Source organism: Scyliorhinus torazame, chromosome 6 (assembly GCF_047496885.1).
Source record: "Scyliorhinus torazame isolate Kashiwa2021f chromosome 6, sScyTor2.1, whole genome shotgun sequence".
NCBI classification, from domain to species: domain Eukaryota; kingdom Metazoa; phylum Chordata; class Chondrichthyes; order Carcharhiniformes; family Scyliorhinidae; genus Scyliorhinus; species Scyliorhinus torazame.
The window spans coordinates 291,427,417-291,451,975 of NC_092712.1; the positions used below are offsets into that span (position 1 = coordinate 291,427,417).

A 24,559-nucleotide genomic window follows, 5' to 3' on the forward strand; every position below is an offset into this window, starting at 1 on the left:
TGGGGGAAAGTGGCCAGCTCCTTCCGTGCCCAATCCCAAACCTGTAAAGTATCTGAACTTGCTCCCCTTAGGTAACTCAAACTGAAGCTCCGCCAAACCTGCAAACCGTTCTCCGAAAAATAGCTCCTCACCCATGATACCCCTGCCCTCTGCCACCTCTCATGTCGAGTCCGGGAGCAAACCTGTGATTGCAGCAGGGTCAATACCGATGCTCGCCCCAACTTACAAGTGCTTCCGCAAATCATTCCAGATCTTTATTGATGACACCACCACCGGACTATTAGTATATTTTCCCAGGGCAAGTAGGAGTGGGGCCATTACCATAGCCCTTAAATGTGACCCCCTACAGGAGTCCTCGTCCACCTGCACCCATTCCACCCCCCCTCCCCCCGCCCCGCCCTCCTCCCCTCCCTCTGCCCACCATTGTCTCACCTTCTCCACCTTGGGCGTAATAATGCAGCAGGTTTCACAGTGCTAACCCCTCCTCCCCCCAGCTCGCCTCTTCTCTGCAAAAGTGCCCTGCTGACCCTCGGTGTCTTGCCTGCCTACACAAACTCAGAAATCAATCCATCGGGAAAAGGCGAGGGAGAAAAATTGGGAGACACTGGAAGGTACACAAGAACCTAGGCAACACGCTCAACATCACGCCCTGCACCCTGCTGCCAATGACAACAGCAAGACGTCCCATCTCCTCAGATCCCCTTAACCCCTCTACCAACCCCGTTAAGTTCCAGCTGTGCCTCATTACCCAATTGTGCGCAACCTGTATGGAGTGGGACTGGAGTCCACAGGTTTCTGACTTAGAGGGGTGATTGCTACCAGCAGAGTGAGGGCTGATATGCAAGTCAGTGAAAGTAATATTGGGTAGGATGTAAAACCAGAGTTGCCCCTGGTCATATACGAGTTTTCCACCCAAATAGTTAGGTTAAAATGATCCGTTTATCAGTACTAAGAAAGGTCAGCAGCAAAAGTGAACCATTTCAGGTGGGACAAAAGTAGTTTCAGTGGGGGAATGATCTTGGTGCAGGAAACTGACTTCAAAGTACAGTAAGAACAATAATCAGACTGATAGGCATACAGCCAGCCATCAAACACCATTTTACAATTTGTCACCTTGCAGAATTCATTTGCGCTGTCAAAGGTGAGTCATGTGATGAGTTTGGGGTTGTTTAAGTGGCATGGGGGCCGCGGCAAGAGGGTCCTATGTCTCCTCTCCTGTTTGCGTTGGCGATCGAGCCATTGGCTATTGTTCCGAGGGCCTTCAACAAGTAGAGAGGAATTGTGAGGGGCGGTGTAGAACATAGGGTGTCCCTGTATGGCGGAGATTTTTTAAAATCGCGGCCTAGTTTCGGGAGCCGTTCGGAGGAGGAGGAGCAGTCTCTGTCAGGGAGAGAACCTGAGAACATCTAAGACACTCAGAGGGAAAGAGGGTAAATAAGTGATTTTTACTCATTTTTACTTTTATACCTTTTTCAAATTGTGTGTGTCGGGGGGAAACTGAAGTGACATCACAGAAAAGCTGTGGCCTGAGTGGCTGGTTGGGAATCTACACTAAATTAAAAAAATTAAGCATTGGTAACTAATTAAACATAATTACTTAATTATAATTTAGAGGGATATCTAAGCCAGAAATCGGAGAGTACTATATTTAGCTTTCGCATTTCTATTAGAAATCTAGTGCGAGGAAACAGATAGTTAACAGTAACTTTGAAATTTAAAAAAAAAATTTTTTTTAATTTTAATTAATTGACGCAATGTCAGCTAGAGGGGTGCAGTGCTCTGACTGTGAGATGTGGCAGGTCCGGGAGGCTTCCAGCGTCCCGGATGGCTTCATCTGCAGAAAGTGCACCCAACTGGAGCTCCTCACAGACCACATGGTTCGGTTGGAGCAGCAATTGGATGCACTTAGGAGCATGCAGGTGGCGGAAAGCGTCATAGATCGCAGTTATGTAAATGTGGTCACACCCAAGGTGCACGCAGAGAAATGGGTAGTGCAGGAATCCCCTGTGGTTGTCCCCCTCTCGAACAGGTATACCCCTTTGGATACTGTCAGGGGGGATAGCCTATCAGGGGAAAACAGCAGCAGCCAGAGCAGTGGCACCACGGCTGGCTCTGATGTTCAGAAGGGAGGGTCAAAGCGCAGAAGAGTAATAGTAATAGGGGACTCTATAGTCAGGGGCACAGATAGGCGCTTCTGTGGACGTGAAAGAGACTCCAGGATGGTATGTTGCCTCCCTGGTGCCAGGGTCCAGGATGTCTCCGAACGGGTAGAGGGCATCCTGAAGGGGGAGGGCAAACAGGCAGAGGTCGTTGTACATATTGGTACTAACGACATAGGCAGGAAGGGGCATGAGGTCCTGCAGCAGGAGTTCAGGGAGCTAGGCAGAAAGTTAAAAGACAGGACCTCGAGGGTTGTGATCTCGGGATTACTCCCTGTGCCACGTGCCAGTGAGGCTAGAAATAGGAAGATAGAGCAGCTAAACACGTGGCTAAACAGCTGGTGTAGGAGGGAGGGTTTCCGTTATCTGGACCACTGGGAGCTCTTCCGGGGCAGGTGTGACCTGTATAAGAAGGACGGGTTGCATCTAAACCGGAGAGGCATAAATATCCTGGCCGCGAGGTTTGCTAGTGGCACACGGGAGGGTTTAAACTAGTATGGCAGGGGGGTGGGCATGGGAGCAATAGGTCAGAAGGTGAGAGCATTGAGGGAGAACTAGGGAATAGGGACAGTGTGGCTCTGAGGCAGAGCAGACGGGGAGAAGTTACTGAACACAGCGGGCCTGGTGGCCTGAAGTGCATATGTTTTAATGCAATAAGTATTACGGGTAAGGCAGATGAACTTAGAGCTTGGATTAGTACTTGGAACTATGATGTTGTTGCCATTACAGAGACCTGGTTGAGGGAAGGGCAGGATTGGCAGCTAAACGTTCCAGGATTTAGATGTTTCAGGCGGGATACAGGGGGATGTAAAAGGGGAGGCGGAGTTGCGCTACTGGTTCGGGAGAATATCACAGCTGTACTGCGGGAGGACACCTCAGAGGGCAGTGAGGCTATATGGGTAGAGATCAGGAATAAGAAGGGTGCAGTCACAATGTTGGGGGTTTACTACAGGCCTCCCAACAGCCAGCGGGAGATAGAGGAGCAGATAGGTAGACAGATTTTGGAAAAGAGTAAAAACAACAGGGTTGTGGTGATGGGAGACTTCAACTTCCCCAATATTGACTGGGACTCACTTAGTGCCAGGGGCTTAGACGGGGCGGAGTTTGTAAGGAGCATCCAGGAGGGCTTCTTAAAACAATATGTAAACAGTCCAACTAGGGAAGGGGCGGTACTGGACCTGGTATTGGGGAATGAGCCCGGCCAGGTGGTAGATGTTTCAGTAGGGGAGCATTTCGGTAACAGTGACCACAATTCAGTAAGTTTTAAAGTACTGGTGGACAAGGATAAGAGTGGTCCTAGGATGAATGTGCTAAATTGGGGGAAGGCTAATTATAACAATATTAGGCGGGAACTGAAGAACATAGATTGGGGGCGGATGTTTGAGGGCAAATCAACATCTGACATGTGGGAGGCTTTCAAGTGGCAGTTGAAAGGAATTCAGGTCCGGCATGTTCCTGTGAGGAAGAAGGATAAATACGGCAATTTCCGGGAACCTTGGATGACGAGAGATATTGTAGGCCTCGTCAAAAAGAAAAAGGAGGCATTTGTCAGGGCTAAAAGGCTGGGAACAGACGAAGCCTGCATGGAATATAAGGAAAGTAGGAAGGAACTTAAGCAAGGAGTTAGGAGGGCTAGAAGGGGTCATGAAAAGTCATTGGCAAATAGGGTTAAGGAAAATCCCAAGGCTTTTTACACATACATAAAAAGCAAGAGGGTAGCCAGGGAAAGGGTTGGCCCACTGAAGGATAGGCAAGGGAATCTATGTGTGGAGCCAGAGGAAATGGGCAAGGTACTAAATGAATACTTTGCATCAGTATTCACCAAAGAGAAGAAATTGGTAGATGTTGAGTCTGGAGAAGGGTGTGTAGATAGCCTGGGTCACATTGAGATCCAAAAAGACGAGGTGTTGGGTGTCTTAAAAAATATTAAGGTAGATAAGTCCCCAGGGCCTGATGGGATCTACCCCAGAATACTGAAAGAGGCTGGAGAGGAAATTGCTGAGGCCTTGACAGAAATCTTTGGATCCTCGCTGTCTTCAGGGGATGTCCCGGAGGACTGGAGAATAGCCAATGTTGTTCCTCTGTTTAAGAAGGGTAGCAAGGATAATCCCGGGAACAACAGGCCGGTGAGCCTTACTTCAGTGGTAGGGAAATTACTGGAGAGAATTCTTCGAGACAGGATCTACTCCCATTTGGAAGCAAATGGACGTATTAGTGAGAGGCAGCATGGTTTTGTGAAGGGAAGGTCGTGTCTCACTAACTTGATAGAGTTTTTTGAGGAGGTCACTAAGATGATTGATGCAGGTAGGGCAGTGGATGTTGTCTATATGGACTTCAGTAAGGCCTTTGACAAGGTCCCTCATGGTAGACTAGTACAAAAGGTGAAGTCACACGGGATCAGGGGTGAGCTGGCAAGGTGGATACAGAACTGGTTAGGCCATAGAAGGCAGAGAGTAGCAATGGAAGGATGCTTTTCTAATTGGAGGGCTGTGACCAGTGGTGTTCCACAGGGATCAGTGCTGGGACCTTTGCTCTTTGTAGTATATATAAATGATTTGGAGGAAAATGTAACTGGTCTGATTAGTAAGTTTGCAGACGACACAAAGGTTGGTGGAATTGCGGATAGCGATGAGGACTGTCGGAGGATACAGCAGGATTTAGATTGTTTGGAGACTTGGGCGGAGAGATGGCAGATGGAGTTTAATCCGGACAAATGTGTGATAATGCATTTTGGAAGGTCTAATGCAGGTAGGGAATATACAGTGAATGGTAGAACCCTCAAGAGTATTGAAAGTCAAAGAGATCTAGGAGTACAGGTCCACAGGTCATTGAAAGGTGCAACACAGGTGGAGAAGGTAGTCAAGAAGGCATACGGCATGCTTGCCTTCATTGGCCGGGGCATTGAATATAAGAATTGGCAAGTCATGTTGCAGATGTATAGAACCTTAGTTAGGCCACACTTGGAGTGTAGTGTTCAATTCTGGTCGCCACACTACCAGAAGGATGTGGAGGCTTTAGAGAGGGTGCAGAAGAGATTTACCAGAATGTTGCCAGGTATGGAGGGCATTAGCTATGAGGAGCGGTTGAATAAACTCGGTTTGTTCTCACTGGAACGAAGGAGGTTGAGGGGAGACCTGATAGAGGTATACAAAATTATGAGGGCCATAGACAGAGTGGATAGTCAGAGGCTTTTCCCCAGGGTAGAGGGGTCAATTACTAGGGGGCATAGGTTTAAGGTGAGAGGGGCAAGGTTTAGAGTAGATGTACGAGGCAAGTTTATTACGCAGAGGGTAGTGGGTGCCTGGAACTCGCTACCGGAGGAGGTGGTGGAAGCAGGGACGATAGTGACATTTAAGGGGCATCTTGACAAATACATGAATAGGATGGGAATAGAGGGATACGGACCCAGGAAGTGTAGAAGGTTGTAGTTTAGTCGGGCAGCATGGTCGGCACGGGCTTGGAGGGCCGAAGGGCCTGTTCCTGTGCTGTACATTTCTTTGTTCTTTGCTTGTATGCAGCCGACCTTTGGCTGTAAGTAAAGGATCCGGGGCCAGTTATGGGTAAACTGAAGAGGTTCAGCTCCTTCTCGGGGTATGAGTTAAATTTTGGGACAAGCAAGTATTTTGTGGTTAGCCCTTCAGTGGGAGAAGCTGGGTGGGGGGGGGGGGGGGGGGGTGTTGGCTGCCATTCTGTCTGGTTGGGCCAAGTATCCGGTATCTGGGGGTCCAGATGGCGCGAGACTGAGCGCGGTTTCACAAATTGAATTACACCAGCCTGGCGAGCAGGTCCATGGCGGATCTACAGTGGGGAGGGGCTGGTGTTGCCAAATTTTCTGTTTTACTATTGGGCAGCCTATGCGGACAAGGTGTTGGGGTGGTGTGGTGACCAGGAAGCTACCTGGGTGCGGAGGGAGTTGGGGTCGTGCAAAGGTCTAGCTTGGAGGCTCTGGCGACAGCATCAGTGCCGTTTCCTCCGGCAAAATATTCTTCGAACCCAGTGGGTGTCTCCACTTTGAAAATATGGCAGCAACTCCATCAGCATTTTAAGCTGAGGGCAGTGTCAAGATGGGCCCCTATCTGTAGGACTCATTTGTCTGAGCCAGCGAAATTGGATGCTGCATTTTGAGGGAAGGGAAGTTAAGGGGCTGGAGAGGGCGAGGGATTTGTTTTTGGAGGGGCGGTTTTCCATCTTGAAGGAGTTTGAAAGAGAAAGCAGGACTTGTGGATTCGGATACGTTCAGGTTTGGGATTTTCCGAGTAGCTCCGCCGCCCATTTTAGTGGAGAGGATTCTCTTCTGCCTGGGATCGGAAGAGAGCAGCACGTCTGGGATATCTGGGTGGATCTTGGGGGAGGAGCACATCTCGGTAGAAAAGGTTGAAGGCCAGGTGGGAGGAGAAGCTGGGATCTTTATTGGAGGAGGTGGTGTGGAGTGAGTCGCTCACAGGGTGAATGGTATGTCATCCTGTGCGAGGTTGAGCTCGATCCAGCTTAAGTATTTAGGACGCATTTCACCAAGGCCAGGATGAGTCGCTTTTTTGTGGGAGTTGAAGATAGGTGCGAGCGGTGTTTGAGCTGGACCACGGACTACATGCAAATGTCTGGTCCTGTCCCAAATGGGTGGGTGTTTGAATGTCTTTCTCCAGTACCATACCAGCAATGTTTTTTTTTACATTTGTTTTTTTTTTTAATTTTAGTGTACTCAATTCATTTTTTCCAATTAAGGAGCAATTTAGCGTGGCCAATCCACCTAACCTGCACATCTTTGGATTGTGGGGGCGAAACCCATGCAAACACGGGGAGAATGTGCAAACTCCACACGGACAGTGACCCAAAGCCGGGATCGAACTTGGGACCTCGGCGCCGTGAGGCATGAATGCTAACCATTGTGCCACCATGCTGCCTATATTGGCAATGTTAAATATGGATTTAGAGCCCTGTCCATTTGTAGCTATATTTGGGATGTCGGACCAGCCGGAGCTGAGGACGGGGGTGGGGGCGGATGCCCTGGCAATTGGCTCGTTGATTGCTCTAAGTCAAATTCTGCTGAGACGCCGCCTATTACCTCAGCGTGTCTAGATGACTTGATAAGAGTTTTCTACCTCAAGAAGATCAAGTTTACAGTGAGGGGGTCAGTCGAAGGGTTCTGCCATAGATGGTGGCCTTTTATATTGCACTTTAAGGAATTGGTCGCTATTAGAGGGGGAGGTCAGTCGCTGGGGGAGGCGGACAGAGGTGGTTAGTGTTGTATTTCTGTTTGGGGTTACTGTTGTTGTTTGTGATTTTTTATACACATGTTGGTCTAGTTTGGTTTTGTAAATTTTCGATATAAAATGTTAAAAGTTCAATAACAATATTTCAAAAAGAAAATGAGGCAAAATTTTCAAAAATACTGTTTGAATTTTGATCATTCAATATCACCATCAGATGCTGATATAGGTCAAGAATATCACAGAATAAAGAGTTACCCTTATTCCATAATAAACAAGTCTTAAACCAAATGGTATATTACCATTTGCCAGATCAGTTTAAGTATTGGCGGCTGAGTGGTACAGATACAACGTAACTGTGCCACCCAGGTATTGTTTCAACTGACAATTCCATTTGACTGCAGCAAAATTGAAGCCATATTTGTTCATAATGAGTAATCCATCGTCGGATACTTTCTTGCTGTTATACAACATTGTTAATTGATAAAAATGGTTACTGTCGGCTGTTTCTGCTGGCGGCATTAAAAACATACATCCTAGACGGAATCCTGGTGCATTATTTGGCACTACTATAACCAGGCAGCATGTTAAACTGGCCATCGAGCTGGCCAGAGGACTCCGTGGTTGCTAATAGCCACGAGTTAGCAACCCCATTTCAAGTAACAGCTTAAAATTGAGAGGTAGCGCAATACATCGTTTCTAGACATTAAGGAAGTTTATTGATAGTGAAAATGAACTGTTTTGACATTATCCTAATACGCCTTCTTCATCCATCACCTTTGACCTACATTGGCTTCTGGTCCACCAACTAAAGTTTAGAATTCTTATGCTTGTGTTAAAATGACATTACTACTCCTATTATCTGTAACCTCCTCAAACCCTGCAAGCCTTTAAGCCAACTCTGGCCTCATACGCAACTCCCGCTCCTTTTGGCTCATTATTAGTGGCCGTGTCTTCAGTGATCTCGGCCCTAACTCTGGAATCCCCTCTTTTAACCTCGCCACATCTCTTTCCCCACCCTGCTTTAAGACATTCCGTAAAGCCTACCTCTTTCCCCAAGCTTTTGGTCTCCATTCCTAATAACTTCTTTTGCTGATTCGGCGCTAATTTAGTTTGATTATGCTTCTGTAAAGAGCTTTGTGATGTTTTACTGTGCTAAAATCAATGTCAGGTTTATGTTGTACAGATGGTGTCACCGTTTACCTAGTTAAGTTCAAACAAAGTTGACTGTTGGTTTATTCTCTGGGCTACAGTCAGATAATGCATCCCAGTGAAGACATGAAGCATCTCATCACACCCAGATATTGGGCTGCTCTGTAAGGGATAGGTGTCAATACATCAACAAGTACATGCTTTGGCAAATGCATTGTTACACTAAAGACAGACAATGGTTATTGCCTCAACCTCCAAAAGAGTATAAATGGACACAACTGGAACATTTGTGGTGGGGAAATGACAAGGAGCTTGTAACTCTGCCAAGCTGGATGCAGAATTAACTTACTGAAGGTAAAAGACAAGCTGCCGTATTATTCCTCCATCATATACAAACATTTAACATTAACACAAGGTTCACTTATGAGAATGGTCTGGAATGCTGATCCCAAGGAAACATCTCATGTAAAACATTACCTAAAAATTATGATGCAAACAAAATAAATTAGCACCAATTTCAAAAGGCTGCAACTTGACAGGAATCCAAACACATCACCAATTAATATTAGATAATATAAGGGAGATTCAGCTTTCAGTTGCATTATGATGTACTCTTACAGAGCTCCTCCTGCACTCTTGGCTAGATAGGAGAGAGAGAGAGGGGGGGGGGGGGGGTCTGGCATGGGTTAATGAGAAGGGGAGCAGTCTCTGGCATGGAGGCTTGAGAAGAAAAGGAGGAACCAGTGATATCTCTCCATGTGATAATTAGTCAAGATAAAATAAAATGAATTTCCTGTTTGTACATGTATATGAAAGACTGGACTCTTAACATTCCCACCTGCAGACTCTTCAAGTGTTTCGAAGCAACGTGTTCAGCTAAAGTGTACATCTGAAGTACGCCATTCTCACTTGCTTCCAATGATGCGGCTAAAATTTCAATTGTACTCTGGATAGCTTCCCTTTCTTCGATCAGCTGCAGGAATAAAATAAGACATCACAGCTTTAAGATAATGTGAGGAAAGCTCGCTACATCCTTTGCACCATTCCCCCCAGGACTTCAACACTGCCACAAGCCAAAATAATCACAGCAGAGAAGGTTAAGGGGGGGGGTTTCATAGCAGTATTCAAAATTATGCAGTGGCATGAGACACAGGAAATGGAGGAGGGGAGCGCTGAACTGTGGAAGGCGAGAGACAGGGGAAGAGAATGAAGGCATGGGGAGCGGCAGGAGGGGTGGGAGAGAGGTAGGGGATGGAGAGGAGAGATGAGTAGTGGCAGCAGTGAAAGAGAGAGGGATGGGAGGAGAGGGAAGAGTGGGAGAATGAGAAAGGGGTGGCGACCAACAGAGAGGGATGGGGAAGCGAACGACAGAGGGAAGGGCGGGAAATGGAGGGAAGAAGGGGTGAGGAGAGTGGAGAGAGGAGGAGGGGTGAGAGAGGAGAAGGGAGAGGAGAGGAAGAGAGAACTTGGAGAAAATCTTTCTTCAATTCAATATGAAGCAGATGCCTTTCAAAACTAAGGGAATTACTCATATTTTATTACATTGCATATTGAAGTTTGGTACTGTAATGCACCATAAGGTTAATGTAAAGGTACCTGTGATACTACTTCAAAGAGCTGATGAGTGCTGTCCAGTGTCCTGACCAATACTGACCTCTCAACGAACATCATGAAAATAGATTATCTGGTAATTTAGCTCATTGCTGTTTGTGAGTGAAGCCATTAAGGCTGCCGGGAAGCCTGCGAGAGGCCTCTCCCGGGATCTACCAGCTGCGTAGGGCTCTCTCTCGAGCACAACGCGACCATAAACTCATCCCCTACAATCCAAAAGTACTTAATTGGCTGCAATGTGTTCTGGGAGATCCTGATGTTTTCAGAGGTTTGTATAAATACAAGTTTTCAGATACCACTCAATGAAAGTGGGTTGAGAATGCCTGTTTCCACTCTAATTATTTTATATGCGTGCACCTCAAGTGTAAACATTGATTTGTCAAACTCACCACAGTATGTGTGCCTTTCAGATAGCCTGGCAGATTTTTCCTGAAGTTTGCCTCCCTTCTTAGCGTGTTCACAGAAAATTTGGACAGTATTTTACTGCCACTCCTTCCTCCAACTCTGACCAACCCTGTGTCCAGAAACTTGTGGATCCCTAAAATGACAGAAATCATTTGATTCAAGGTTTCTTTTTGACTCAAAACACTAACAGAGCAATCTCTATGACAACTGCAAACAGCACTTCCAAACGTCGTTTGACACACGTGTTATAACCCGCACGGGTCTTAAGGGGTAGGGATGAGCCACTACCATGTGGAGCTTGCGGAATACAAGCTCCAATAAGAGAGTGGTGGATCCTTAACTAAGGCAAGGTGCCATTGTATAAATTCATGCACCGGTACTAGATAAGACCCAGTAGGGATCTTATGAGCTATTTCATTTAGTCAATCTACAAGAGCAAGTAGGAATAGACAATAAATGTGCGTCCCCACCCCAGAATGTGAAGGCTGATTGGAGATGGAGCAAAGCTCGCTACCCCTTATCCCTGGTTCCCCTCCAACCTCATTCATTCGTGTGCACTCTGCCAGAAGGGAGGTCTTTGGTTCATTGGCTGTTAATGCTTCATCCCAAGCTGTGCTCTTGGCACTTTCTATCAGTGGTAGTTGCCTTCCATTCTCAGGGGCAGGGTGACATCCAAGTCTCCCTTAGCCAGAGTGAAAATCAAACCCAGGCTGTTGCCGGTACTCGGAACCACACACCAGCAATCTAGCCAACTGGCCTCCCTGCAACTACCGAAGCAGAAATTTGTGTGACCAGTGTGGAATTAGCATCTGCACCAGGTTGCGTTGCCTCGCAGAAATTGGAACAACAGACACACATTTATCAATTATAGCACCACTCCAACATTAACAAATGGTGATAAACAGCCTTAATTGTCTGCTGCATATTGGAGCCCCTGATTGCAGGGTGAGCCTAGAGCAGGAGCAAGGGGTGTCCACGGGCACCCTCAAAACCTTGCATGCCTGTTGGGCGCTACAGGGGCTGGGGTGTCTTGTTGCCCCAATGAATCACATTTTGATTTGATGCCTTAAATGTCCTTTGTGATTTGTTCTTTGTTTAAGACAGTTTCCATTTGGGACTGTCCCTTTAACTGATCCCCCAGTTAATTTGATCTTGTTTACTTTTTGCTTATTAAAATAGTTGGAGCCCCTGACCTTCCAAGAACTGATCCAGTGCATGGTTTGTGTAGCAGACCACCAAAATGGGAGATGCACCAGCAGTCTGCCAAATATCCGTGTTCGCCAGAAGAACCTTGACAGCCTTCAGTCCCAAAAAGGTCTTTCCTGCAAACCATAAAACACAGCCATTAATAAAAGATACATATTCATTTAAAAAAACTGAATGAATAGAATACATACCAAGCTGGTTGTGCCCAATACAGTCAGCAGGAGACTGGATTTGGGTGAAGGACTGAAAGCATTAATCTTGCTGTTTCTTAGCAACTTGCATTTATACGGCAGTATTAATAAAATGTCCTGTGGCACTTCACAAATATGTTATCAAATAAAACATCATCAACATACCACATATAGGCAGATGCTCACCACGGGCCTTAAAATGGAAGGGAGTTCTGCTGGGCTAGCAGATTTAAGCAGGCGGGTAATACTCTGCACAGCTGAGAGGGGATGAACTGATAGAAGGGTGACACAGTGGTTAGCACTGCTGCCCTCACAGCTCCAGAGATCGGGTTCAATTCCGGCCTTGGGGGTCTGTCTGTGTGGAGTTTGCACTTTCTCCCCGTGTCTGCGTGCGTTTTCTCCGGGTGCTCCGGTTTCGTCCCACAGACCAAAAATGTGCTGGTTAGGTGGATTGGCCATGTTAAATTGCCCATTAGTGTCCAAAAGGTTAGGTGGGGTTGCTGGGATAGATTGGAGGCGTGGGCTTAAGTTGGGTTCTCTTTCCAAGGGCCGGTGCATACTCGATGGTCCGAATAGCCTCCTTCTGCAGAGTAAATTCTATGATTTAAACCTTTCTGTTTTAAAACTCTTGGGGGAGGAAGAAAGAATGAGTGCCAGCTGGCTAGATTTCAGCTTTTGTGGCTGCAACTGAAAATTCCTTTAAATGGCTGCTGCATGACCTCTCTTGCCCCTTTATGTCGGCGGGCTAAGAGAATAGTTATCATAGCACTGCCTGACAAAAAACTGGCGCTGGACATCTTGACAATGCCAGTTGAACCCCCATTTATGTATTTCAGTTAGGCCTCAGCTTTTTTCTGACAGGTCGCTCAGACCAAGGTCCAGTTGAGTATTAGGAAAAGTTGATCCTCTAGTAATAAGCCTGGGGAGCTCACCCCAGTGTCTTGGACAACATTCCTCCCTCAACCAACATCATTGAAGGAGTTTATTTCCCTGCTGCTTGTGGGGGCTGGCTGTGCACCAATTGGCTGCTGTTTGCCAACACAAAGAGCAGTGTATTTCAGTGTGGTTTTTGGGGCTTCCTGACAGAGTGAAAGGTTCTATATAAATGGAGGTTCTTTCTGTTATAGTCCAGAACTCATTCCAAATGAAGAGTTTAAAACCTTGTTACCTGTTCCTGGCGGACCTTGGATAATAGCAAGCTCTTTGGTTACAGCCGTTTGTATGGCTCGCATTTGGGATACATCAAGCTTTAATTTTTCTTTAGAAGGCCACGTTCCAAAATCACACACATTGAAATCACTGCTAAAGTTCAGCAGGTTGAACATGGTCAAGATGGACTGCCTTGGACTTTTGAGCATTTTTTTGTTCGTCAAAGGCTCGAGTGTATAGTTTTGATAACCACATTTTAGATATTTTGGTTCTGCAACTTGAGTCTGGCACTCGATAAAGTATTTCTGAAAGGGTAACTCATTGTCTTTAATTTCTTTCAGACCTTCCAGAATATGACGGTATGCTTCAAAGTATGCAGTTGTTTCAACCATGAGAAAAGAGTCGCTCGATTTGATGTCCACCAGCCGATGCCGGCTTTCTTCAATGAAGCTGAGCGTGATGACACCATTTTCCAGTTCTTCAATGCCTCTGTTTGCCACTGTCGCAAACAACATGGTATCAAAGTTGTCTTTGGATAGGCAAAGAAAAGATCCAAACAGTAGCCGTTTAGAGCTCTCCCATCGAACAAACTTTAGCAACTTTACATCAAATTGAACTTGAAAGAAGACACCACTACGTGTGCACAGTGGGCCTAGAATATGTGCATCAAAATAAATTCTGATGTCATCTATTTTGTTGTTCTTCAGGTCCTTCTGGTTACAGGTCAGCAATTTGGAAATGCCATCCCTTAATGGACGAACAAAGTCTTCTCGGAGTAGACGAAAGTGTATGTCAAGGTACGTCGCAGTGTCTGGGTATTTTCCTGTGACGATATTGGGTCTAACGTAAGGCTTATTGATTAAATGAATGTCATCATAGGTTGGATATATTGAAATGCTTCTAAAGTCTCCCACCTCAGGCCCAGTGAAGTAGTTGTAGCTATCGGATTTCAAACTCCCGTCTCGCTTCTTGTCCTGCAGAGTTGCGACCATCTGCTGCAGGTTTCCCAAGTCCTTCCTAGTTTCTGTCGAGGCAGGGAAGCCAATGGACTGCAGGTAGGTTGAAGTCGACTGCACCAATGCAGCTAGAAGCGACACTTCCAAAAATGCACTGGCAGGGTAGACAGTAATCAGCTCACAGAGCAACTTGATGGTAGAAGCAAGGTTAGCAGAGTTTTCCAAATGTGCCTCTGGCAACACTTCAGTCTGAGCACTGACGACAAATTCGGGAAGGATGCTTTTCAGAAACATGGAGGTCTTAATGAGCTCTAGGAGGTAATGTAAATTGTATCGACTGGATTGGCATTTGAATGCTAAACAAAGAACTTTCAGAAAGGACACAATCAAGTTTTTGTCAGGATTCGCCTGATTTAGGAAGTCTGTGACCCCACTTCTTGGTGAGACCAATCTGGTTATAATGTCTGCTGGTGCCATCACAGATAGCCGCTCGAGTTCTCGGCTGTCTATCCTCCATTGCTTCTGTTGAACAGGTTTACTGGATGCGGCTGCAGAGGGTTGAGCACGTTGGTGCGGTTGATTGGTTCTAAGAGTGTGCATGAATTGGTGTTGTCCCAGCTTGTCACAGGTTTGGCTCCCAGGTCGTTGTGAATAACTTTCACGGCTAGTGTGGTGGTTCGCTCTTCCCCTCCCTCGAGTGAACGGCTGTCTACCTGAAATTGGAAGCGAAACAGAATATGCTGTTACAAAATGTGTTGTCATTATGACGTTATGATGCTCAACCACATCAGGATCAAAACAAATCAGTTTGATCGGAAAGCCCTCTGCCCGCTTACGCATCTACTCCCGCTACACCGTGAGTGAACTGTGGCTGCAGTGTGGATGACTCACAGGCTGCTGCGACTCACCAAGACTCCTTCAGCAACACCTCTCAAACCCACAATTTCCAACACCTACAAGAACAGAGTTGCAAGGGCGTGGGAACACCATCACCCCCAAGTCGCACACCATCTTAATCTAGATATCGAATCGCCATTCCCTCAGTGTCGCTAGGTCAAACTCCTACCCGACCCAACAGAAACACCTTCACCACACGGAGCCAAGCAACTCAAGGGGGAAGCCTAACACCGCCTTCTCGACGGCAACCAGACAGGAATACACGACAGCCTTGAGACAGTGACATCCATATCTCAAGAATTTCTTTCCTTTTTAAACGTAGCATCTTCCATCTTACCTTGTCCTTATTGAAGCAAAACCACCATCACTGGGCGTTTCTGTCCATTAGTAGAAAATATCAGAATGTTTCAGTGAAACACCAGAAATGAAGCATGGTGCATAGTTTACACATGCAAATGTTACATTGGGTGTGTGAGATGTCAGATCAGTGCATAAGTGGATCATAAAATCCATGAACCTGACACTAGTATGCTCACAGTTATGGTATAGTTTATTCTTGGGAATTGAAGATTTTTTTGGCCTTAAAAAAAAATTACCGACTAAATTGAATTAAGCAACATTAGCTCTTAATTTACATTTTACTGTGATGCGTAAGAAATCATTAGATCATTCAAATGGAATGCGGGTGGACTGCTCATCCAGCCCATCTGTCACATTATTTGCCAGCAGGAAAGTGGAAGTCTAATGTTTGATCAGCAAACCCTCCCTCATCTCCGATACCGAGTGTCAGTCAGGCTCAGCGCTGGCTCTCTAGACTCTGGATCAGTGAGTTCGATGCTTGAGCACATAATCCAAGTTCACATTTGAATTCTGTGCACGGTCCTTCGGATGGGATGCTAAAGTGGAGTTCTGTCAACTCTCACGAGGTGGATATTAAACAAATCTCACTCTGCTGTTGGAAAAAGTATGAGGGAGTTCTCCTCGGTGTCCTGGCCGACATTTATCCCTCAACCAAAGAAACGGGAACACATGACTGTGTCAATTTCTCACTGCTGTTGTGAAACTGTGTTTACGATTGAACTGACTGCCGTGTTTCTCCAAGAAGTACTTGGTTGACTGCAACGATTTGGGGGATATCCAAGTTGGTGAAAGGCGCTGTGGAAACGCAAGCTTCTTTTTCCTAATTTTAAATTTGCCTGTAGTGAATGGCAAAAGAAACTGAGGGTGGGGTTTTCCTGTGGCTGCTAGCACAACAGCGCCTATACTTCCTCAGGAAACTACAGAAATTCGGTATGTCCACATTAACTCTTACCAACTTTTACAGCTGCACCATAGAAAGCATCCTATCTGGCTGCATCACAGCCTGGTATGGCAACTGCTCGGCCCAAGACCGCAAGAAACTTCAGAGTCGTGAACACAGTCCAGTCCATCACACGAACCTGCCTCCCATCCATTGACTCCATCTACACCTCCCGCTGCCTGGGGAAAGCGGGCAGCATAATCAAAGATCCCTCCCACCCGGCTTACTCACTCTTCCAACTTTTTCCATCGGGCAGGAGATACAGAAGTCTGAGAACACGCACGAACAGACTCAAAAACAGTTTCTTCCCCACTGTTACCAGACTCCTAAACGACCCTCTTATGGACTGACCTCATTAACACTATACCCCTATATGCTTCACCCGATGCCGGTGTTATGTAGGTACATTGTGTACCTTGTGTTGCCCTGTTATGTATTTATTTTATTCCCTTCTCTTCCCATGTACTTAATGATCTGTTGAGCAGCTCGCAGAAAAATACTTTTCACTGTACCTTGGTACACGTGGCAATAAACAAAATCCAATCCAATCTATTGTGGAGAGGATGTTTCCACTAGTAGGAAAAACTAGAACCAAAGGGCACAGCCTCAGATTGAAAGGAAGAAGGGACGATCCTTTAAAACTGAGATGAGGAGGAATTTCTTCAGCCAGGTGGTAAATCTGTGGAACTCTTTTGCTGCAGAAGGCTGTGGAGGTCAAAATATTGAGTGTCTTTAAGACAGAGATAGATAGGTTCTTGATTAATAAGGGTATCAGGGGTTATGGGGAGAAGACAGGAGAATGGGGATGAGAAACATATCAGCCATGATCGAATTGTGGAGCAGACTCGATGGGCCAAATGGCCTAATTCTGCTCCTATGTCTTATGGTCTTAAGGAAAATTTGGAGAGTTGACAAAAGTGAACACACTTTTGGCTGTCCTCCAAACTTTTGCATCTCACCCGCAACGATGCCTGCCTCTGGTGGGACGGGAACATCCCAGCCTAAGTATTTGTCCCTTTGATAGTAATATTTTAACATTCCATACTGTTCCTCTTCACCCTCAAATTTCAGGTTTATAGCCCACATTTTGCTGACCTCGTGGTTTCTGCTGTCTTTGAGTTTCGTTCACCGCCAAGTCAAGCAGGTTAGGCTGACTTCCGTAAAGATTGGGATTTCTCCTGCGATGCTGCGATTGGTCACGCCGTTCAGATCTGTTCTTTTCGGTGACATCTTTGGACCTATTTTGCATGTGTTGCGGTTTCTGCGGGTGCCTCCCTCGGTGTCCCTCTGTGTGTCCTGGAATTTAAAAATATAGCTTAGGTCTTATTGCCTGCAACACCAATGTCTTAAGAATTTCTTTTTTTTTTTAAGTAACGTGTATCTTCTATCTTAGCTTTGGCCTTATTGAAGCAAAATCATCATCAGTGGGAATTTCTCTGTCATTAGTGCAAGTACCAAACAGAGTATTTCACTGAAACAGCAGAAAGGAAGAATGGTGCACAGTGCGAATGTTACACTGGGTGCAAGAGATCATTCCGATCAGTGCATTAGTGGATTATAAAGTTGGGATTTATACATTCAACATCCTAGCATAGTCTATGTTTGATAGCTAAATGGCTTCTGCACTTTAAATTGCTAGAAAATGAATTAAGCAACATAGGAAGGTGCAAATTAAGCGCTAACTAAATTACAAATAAGTGTCACATTTTATGCCAGCAGGTAAGTGAAAGCCTATTGGCTGACAAGCAAGCCATTATTCTGTGATATTGATTTCCTCATGGCTCAGTGGTAACTCTCTAGCCTCTGAATCAGTAGGTTTCAGGTTCAAGTCACATTCCAGATCAGTGATGGGCAACCTAGGCTAGTGAATGGCCACTCATGTGGTCCTCCCTCATCTCAGTGGGCCGCAAGATTGAAATCAGGCTTGTGCACTAACCATGACCGCATGAACAAGGTTAATTACATTTAATACATGCTGAATATTTCATAATGAGTTACAGAAAATCCTTAACCATTTATATATTAATCGAACTATCAACTTCAAATGGGAAAACAAAAGAAGGATTCAGACTTTGGATGCAGAGCGCGTGCATGGCTCTCAGTGTTGTGAGCAATCAGCATGCACCTCACTTCACTTGCCCTTGCCTTACGTGCGAATCACTTCAATAATACCGGTAGGAAAAAAAACTACACATGGGAAACCAGTGGAATGTGGCAACCCTGCGCTTGGGCAACAGTCAACAAAATGTCTCATGGGCCGCACTCAGAACCCAGATGCGGCCCATCACTGCTCCAGATACTTGAACACATAATCATGCAGTGCTCTGTTGCAGACACAAAACCAAAGCTCTGCCTGCGTAATCACTGTTGCAAAAAAATACTTAATTGGCAGTTAGTTCAGGAAAGGCAGAACAGAAATTCAAGTTCATAAAATAACTATGTTTAGCTCTTTAATCTTAACAATTTCACATTCTATACTGCTCCTTCTCACCCACAAATGTTCAAGTTATATAGCCCACTCCTCGCCTACTTTGTTGTTTCTGCTGCTGTCTTTGTGTCTCATTTTCCACACTTCCACTTATGAAGGAATCAAGCAGGTTAGGCTGACTTCCATATGTCTTGGGCTTTCTCATGCGATGCTCAGACGGGTCACGGCGCTGAGACATATCCCTTGAGGTGAAACACTCCAGCCTATTTTGCACTTGCTGTGGCGGATGCCTTCTTTGACCCGCATCTCGCCGTCCTGGCATTTAAATATAAAAAGATAGCTTAGCTCAACTCGTTCCCAACCTTTTCGCGGACCATAGATAGTCATCAAAAGCTTAAGCAGACCACAACATACACAAGCAGTTTTAAACATTATTTTTTACTTAACCTACAGCTGAGGGAAGTGAACCTTATACTTCAACAGGTATGAAAAATGCAGCTATTTCTAAAAGTTTATGATGCACACTCACAAATACATTGCGGATTACATTGCACAAGGATGTTTGTGATGCAAATGACATTGCGAATAGTAATGTAACATCGATTATGATACATACGGGGTTCACGCCATTGTAATTTAAGTTCCCATGGACCAGCTGCAGTACTCTCACAGATACTTTGGGAAACACTAGCTTAACTCAGTCAGATGGGATGTTAAACTGAGGCTCATCTGCTTTTGGAGAAAAGCAGTGTAGCATTATCCCAATAACCCTCACCAGTTATCACAAACATGGTGGGCAGGATTCTCCGTTGCCCGACGTCGATATCGTAATCAGCGATTGGGCAGAAATGGGCTCCGACACCCATATCGGGGGCGCCGCTGGTTTGACGCCAGTCAGCCATGCTCCACCCCCATGGAAGTAGCATAATAGCGTCACGTGCCGTTGCAACGGAGTTGGCGCATCATCAGAAGGCCTTCCCGTGATGCTCCTCCCCCGATGGATGGGGTTCTCAACCGTGCGGTTGACGTGTGGTCTCAGCGGTTGGTAACCCTGCGTGGCAGCTGTGGACTGTGTCCAGCACCGCCACACTCGGCCGTGATCTGTGCCGCTGGCTGGGGGGGCTTCCGTGAGGGCTGGGCGGACTGGTGGGGGGTGGCCTGTGGGGTCAAGGATGGCGGGTCGGGTCTGCACACGGCCGGCACCATGTTGTATGGCGTGACTGCTTGCAGGTCGTAGCCGTGCACAAGCGCGGCCAGGGACCTGCCCATTCTCTGGCCGTTTTCAGCGCCTGAGCCGGGAGTTTCACCCAGCTCCACTGCTAGCCCCCCACCGGTACCATAAGCAGTGAGGGTTCAGTGCCGATTTTGGCATCATAAAATGCCCAGGAATTCTTCATGTGAACCGGCACTCAGCCGCTGAAATAGAGAATCCATCCTGGTGTATCTCTCCATTCAAGGTTTTGGAAGTAGGCTTCCGAACTGCTTTTGAGTTTCAATCTTAGAAATATGTTTGACAGTGTCAATGGAACCAAAGTGGCTCTTTAAAAATAAATTAACAACTCTGTTATAAAGTCTGTACCTTGCTCACTTCTTGGGTTTCCTTGAACCCTGACTTCAGATGTTTCTTTATCGCCACTTGCTGGATGGAAGTGACTTACAAAGGTCCTGGGCCCTCGAACAGGTTGTTTCCCACCACTGGTTGCAGGGCGCCCAGAAGATGCATGTGCGGAGCTGGGGTGGCTTTCAACTTGTTTAAATACAGAAAGACCCTCGTCATCCCCACGTCGTCGCTCTTTTGAACGCTGTCGGTTTGGCCGTTTGGTGCTTGAACAACTTGGTTGTCCCGGCTGGTTGATGGGTTGCTGTTTTGCTTTGACTTTGGGACAGAGTACAACAATGGTTTTAATTCATTACTTTTAACAGTCACATGATTAAATCCTGACTATTCTCCTTCCATAACCTCAACTGCCCAAGATTGGGGAGCAATGGAAGGGGACAGCACAAGGCAACCCTGGGATTGTTCTCGACTTTGGACGAGAGGTATTTCATTTTACACTTATTCTGATTGAAGTCGCTGGAAATAAAAATCATGAGAGTGGTAAAGAGGGCTCTCATTCAAAGCATTTGTCCAGAGAGCGAGTGGAAATGGAAAAATAATGAACAGCTCTATTCAAAAGCAAAACCATGAGAAACAAGATTCAGGTCCGGGGGCGGCCTGTGTGTGGGGGGGGGGGGGGGGGGGGGGGTAGGGGCCTCCGCCGTGGCCTGACCACGATCGGGGCCCACCAATCGGTGGGCCGGCCTCTCGGGCTGGAGGCCTCCTTTCTTCCACGCCGGCCCCTGTAGCCCTACGCCATGTTGCGTCGGGGCCGGCGCGGAGAAGGGAGCCACTGCGCAGGCGCGCGATGCAGCCGGTGCCACTGTGCATGCACAGACCCCACGGCGCCCAGTTGACGCCGGGATCAGCAACTGGAGCGGCGAGGGTCGCTCCAGTGCCACCGTGATTGCGTTTACGACGGCATCAACACTTAGCCTCAGGATCAGAGAATCCCGCCCATGGTATCCAAGTAAGTAACCAAAATAAAGTCTGGAGCTGAATATTGTCATGTAGGTGTTAAGTGTGACTGATACATTTGGCTACAGTGCAACTTCATGCTGTTTGTTTTGACTACACAAAACACAGTCTTTAGTCACATTGAAAAAGGCAGGAATTCTTATCTGTTGTCTGAAAAGTAACTAAACTCTAGTGTTATCTCAAATACAAACACTGATACAATTGAACTTTGCACCTTTAGAAAGGAGACAACCATGCCACCACAGCAGTGCTGTTGGTAAAAGTAATAGCCTTTCCTTGCAACGCAAACCAGCCGTCTAACCAAGTGAGCTAAACTGGCCCCCGGCCCAGAATGATATGTTGAGCATAATATAGCTGTCCCCTCATAACAGAGAAGAGTTCAACTTACAGTTGAGCAAACAGCACAGGAGACCAACCCATAATATATAGTTCAAAATTGGTGGAATAAAAAGGTTGCTTCATGGTCTACAGGTGCAATAATTACCTTCAGCAATTTTGTTGCTGACCTCGTGCAAACTGAGTTCCAAAAAACATTGCCACAAAAGCGTTGCCACTTTAGTTTAAAGATGAATGCTAAAATGCAGTTCAAAACTATATATGATGCATTTTAGGCTTTCCTTAAACTGTTTTATGGTTTAAATTCATGCTACAATACCAATATCAAGCACACTCCAATACAGTCACAATTTAATGTAAATAAACTCACTGAACATCTCTGCTGACGTGCTTTGGACAAAACCCGACTGTTTGGCCATCATCAAACGCAGTCGCTCGTCCTGAGATCCCATTTGGCTGTCTCTGTAAAGAATATAAACAATTCATTTAACAACAGCAACTTGCATTCAACTAGTGCCTTTAACATAAGCCAAACATCCCAATGCACGTCATAGTCACTTGTTTCACTGGTTTATAAACTGTTAAATCTCTAACTTTTTCTTTTGGCTGCCACCTCCGGGGTGGCAGGACAAGTTGTTGACAGAGGGGAGGTGGTGGCGTAGTGGTATTGTCGCCAGACTAGTAAACCAGAGACCCAGGATCATGATCTAGGGACTCGGGTTTGAATCCCACCACGGCATGTGCTGGAATTTGAATGCAATAAAACAAGATTGGGAATTAAAATTCTAATGATGATCATGAAAACATGGTTAAAAACCCATCTGGTTCACTCATGTCCTTAAGGGAAGGAAATCTGCCACCCTTATCCGGTCTGGTCTACATGTGACTCCAGACCCTTAAATGCCCTCTGAAATGGCCTAGCAAGCCACTCAGTTGTATTCAACCACTATAAAAACACAAAGAAGGAATGAAACCGGATGGACCGTCCAACATCGAACCAGGCACCGGAAACGACAACGGCAAATCCAGCCCTGTCGACCGTGCAAAATCCTACTTACTAACATCCAGGGACTTGTGCCAAAGTTGGAAGAGTTCTCTCACAGACTAATTAAGCAACAGCCTGACATAGTCACACTCACAGAATCATAACTTACAGACAATGTCCCAGACACCATTATCACTATTCCTGGGTATGTCCTGTCTCATCGGCAGGCCAGACCCAGCAGAGGTGGCAGCACAACTCAGCTCCTGACCTCATTGCAGCCTTGGTTCAAACATGGACAAAAGAGCTGAATGCCAGAGGCGAGGTGAGAGTGACTGCCCTTGACATCAAGACAGCATTTGACCGAGTATGGCATCAAGGAGCCCTAGCTAAACTGGAGTTAATGGGTATCAGGGGGAAAACTCTCCTGTCGTTGGAGTCATACCTGGCACAAAGGAAGATAGTTGTGGCGATGGGTGATCAATCTTCTCAACTCCAGGAGATCCTCAGGGTTGTCCTCAGCCCAACCATCCTCAGCTGCTTCATCAATGACTTTCCTTCCATCAGAAGTGGGGATGTCCGCAGATGACTGCACAATGTTCGGCACCATTCGCGACTCCTCAGATAATGAAGCAGTCCATGTCCAAATGCAGCAAGACCTGGTCAACATCCAGGCTTGGGCTGACAACTGGCAAGTTACATTTGCGCCACACAAGTGCCAGGTAATGACCATCTTCTACAAATAAGGATCTAATCACAGCCCCTTGTCATTCAATGCCATTACCATTGCTGAATCCCCCACAATCAACATCCTGGGGGTTACCATTGATCAGAAACTGAACTGGATGAGCCATATTAATACTGTGGCTACCAGGGCAGGTAAAAGGCTAGGATTCCACCACCCGACCCCCAAAGCCTGTCCATCATCTACAAGGCACAAGTCAGGACAGTAATGGAATACTCTTCACTTCCCTGGGTGAGTACAGCTCCACCAACACTCAAGTAGTACAACACCATCCAAGACAAAACAGATCGTTTGAATGCTCCCCCTTCCACAAACATTCAAACCCTCCACCACTGATGAGCAGTTGCAGACATGTGCACCATCTACAAGATGCACTGCAGTAACTCACCTCTCGGACTGCAGCAGGTCAAGAAGGCAACTCACTACCACCTTCTGAAGTGCAACTAGGGATGGGCAATAAATGCTGGCCTAACCAGTGACACCCACATCTCGCAAATTAATGTAAAAAAATAGGGGCGGGGAGGGTGTCGGTATCTACAGGGAATTGATGGAGAGGGAGGATGCCGCGGTGGAGGAAGTTAAGCGTAACTTGGAGGAGTAGCTGGGAGGGGAGGTGCGTGCCGGGACATGAGAAGAGGCCTTCTGGAGGGTGAACATGTCCTCATCGGGAGGTTGAGCCTCATCCAGTTTAAAGTGGTGCATAGGACCAACAATACAGTGGCGAGGATGAGCCAGTTGTTTGCAGGGTGGAGGATAGGTGCGGCCGGTGTGCGTGGGGGCCCGCAAATCATGTCCACGTGTTTTGGGCACGTCCAAACCCGAGGGGGTTCTGGCAGGGATTCTTGAGTATTAGTTCTGAGATTCTGGGTGTGGGCCCGAGTCCTGAGGTGGCGATATTTGGTGTGTCGAAAGACCCAGGATTCCAGGTGGCGAGATAGGCTGATGTCTTCGCCTTTGCCTCCCTGATAGCCCAGAGATGGATTTTGTTGTGTTGGCGGTCCTCTGAGCCGCTGAAGGCGGGGGGGGGGGGGGGGGGGGGGGGGGGGGGGGGCGGGGTAAGTGACCTGGCAGAATTCCTGCACTTGGAGAAGGTCAAGTTCACTTTGTGTTGGGGTGTTTGGTGTCAGGGAGGTTGGGAAAATGTGTTATTTTGTTCGTGTTGATGCTTTGGTCTTCTGGATATTTTTGTGCGTATATGTAAAAAGCCTCGAATAAAAATATTTCTTTAAAAAACTGTTTCTTTCTCCTCCTAATGCGACT

General features: G+C 46.5%; 1 protein-coding gene across 3 annotated transcripts in view; it reads right to left on the reverse strand.

Annotated features, from left to right (window-relative positions):
* Window positions 1-24,559, reverse strand: part of LOC140425499 (NFX1-type zinc finger-containing protein 1-like) — a 91,890-nt gene that overhangs the window by 57,999 nt on the left and 9,332 nt on the right. For 2 of the 3 annotated variants that reach the window (XM_072509831.1, XM_072509832.1), the window contains exons 2-9: window positions 21,943-22,034; window positions 20,241-20,537; window positions 18,764-18,976; window positions 17,329-17,529; window positions 13,100-14,749; window positions 11,728-11,856; window positions 10,519-10,667; window positions 9,357-9,491 (exon numbers count right to left, since the gene is read on the reverse strand). In XM_072509831.1, coding sequence (XP_072365932.1) covers window positions 9,357-9,491; window positions 10,519-10,667; window positions 11,728-11,856; window positions 13,100-14,749; window positions 17,329-17,529; window positions 18,764-18,976; window positions 20,241-20,537; window positions 21,943-22,024 — 2,856 coding nt within the window. In that variant the 5' untranslated portion in view covers window positions 22,025-22,034. Of the gene's footprint in view, window positions 1-9,356; window positions 9,492-10,518; window positions 10,668-11,727; window positions 11,857-13,099; window positions 14,750-17,328; window positions 17,530-18,724; window positions 18,977-20,240; window positions 20,538-21,942; window positions 22,035-24,559 lie in introns of those variants that run through there. The other variant, XM_072509833.1, reaches the window with a different exon arrangement.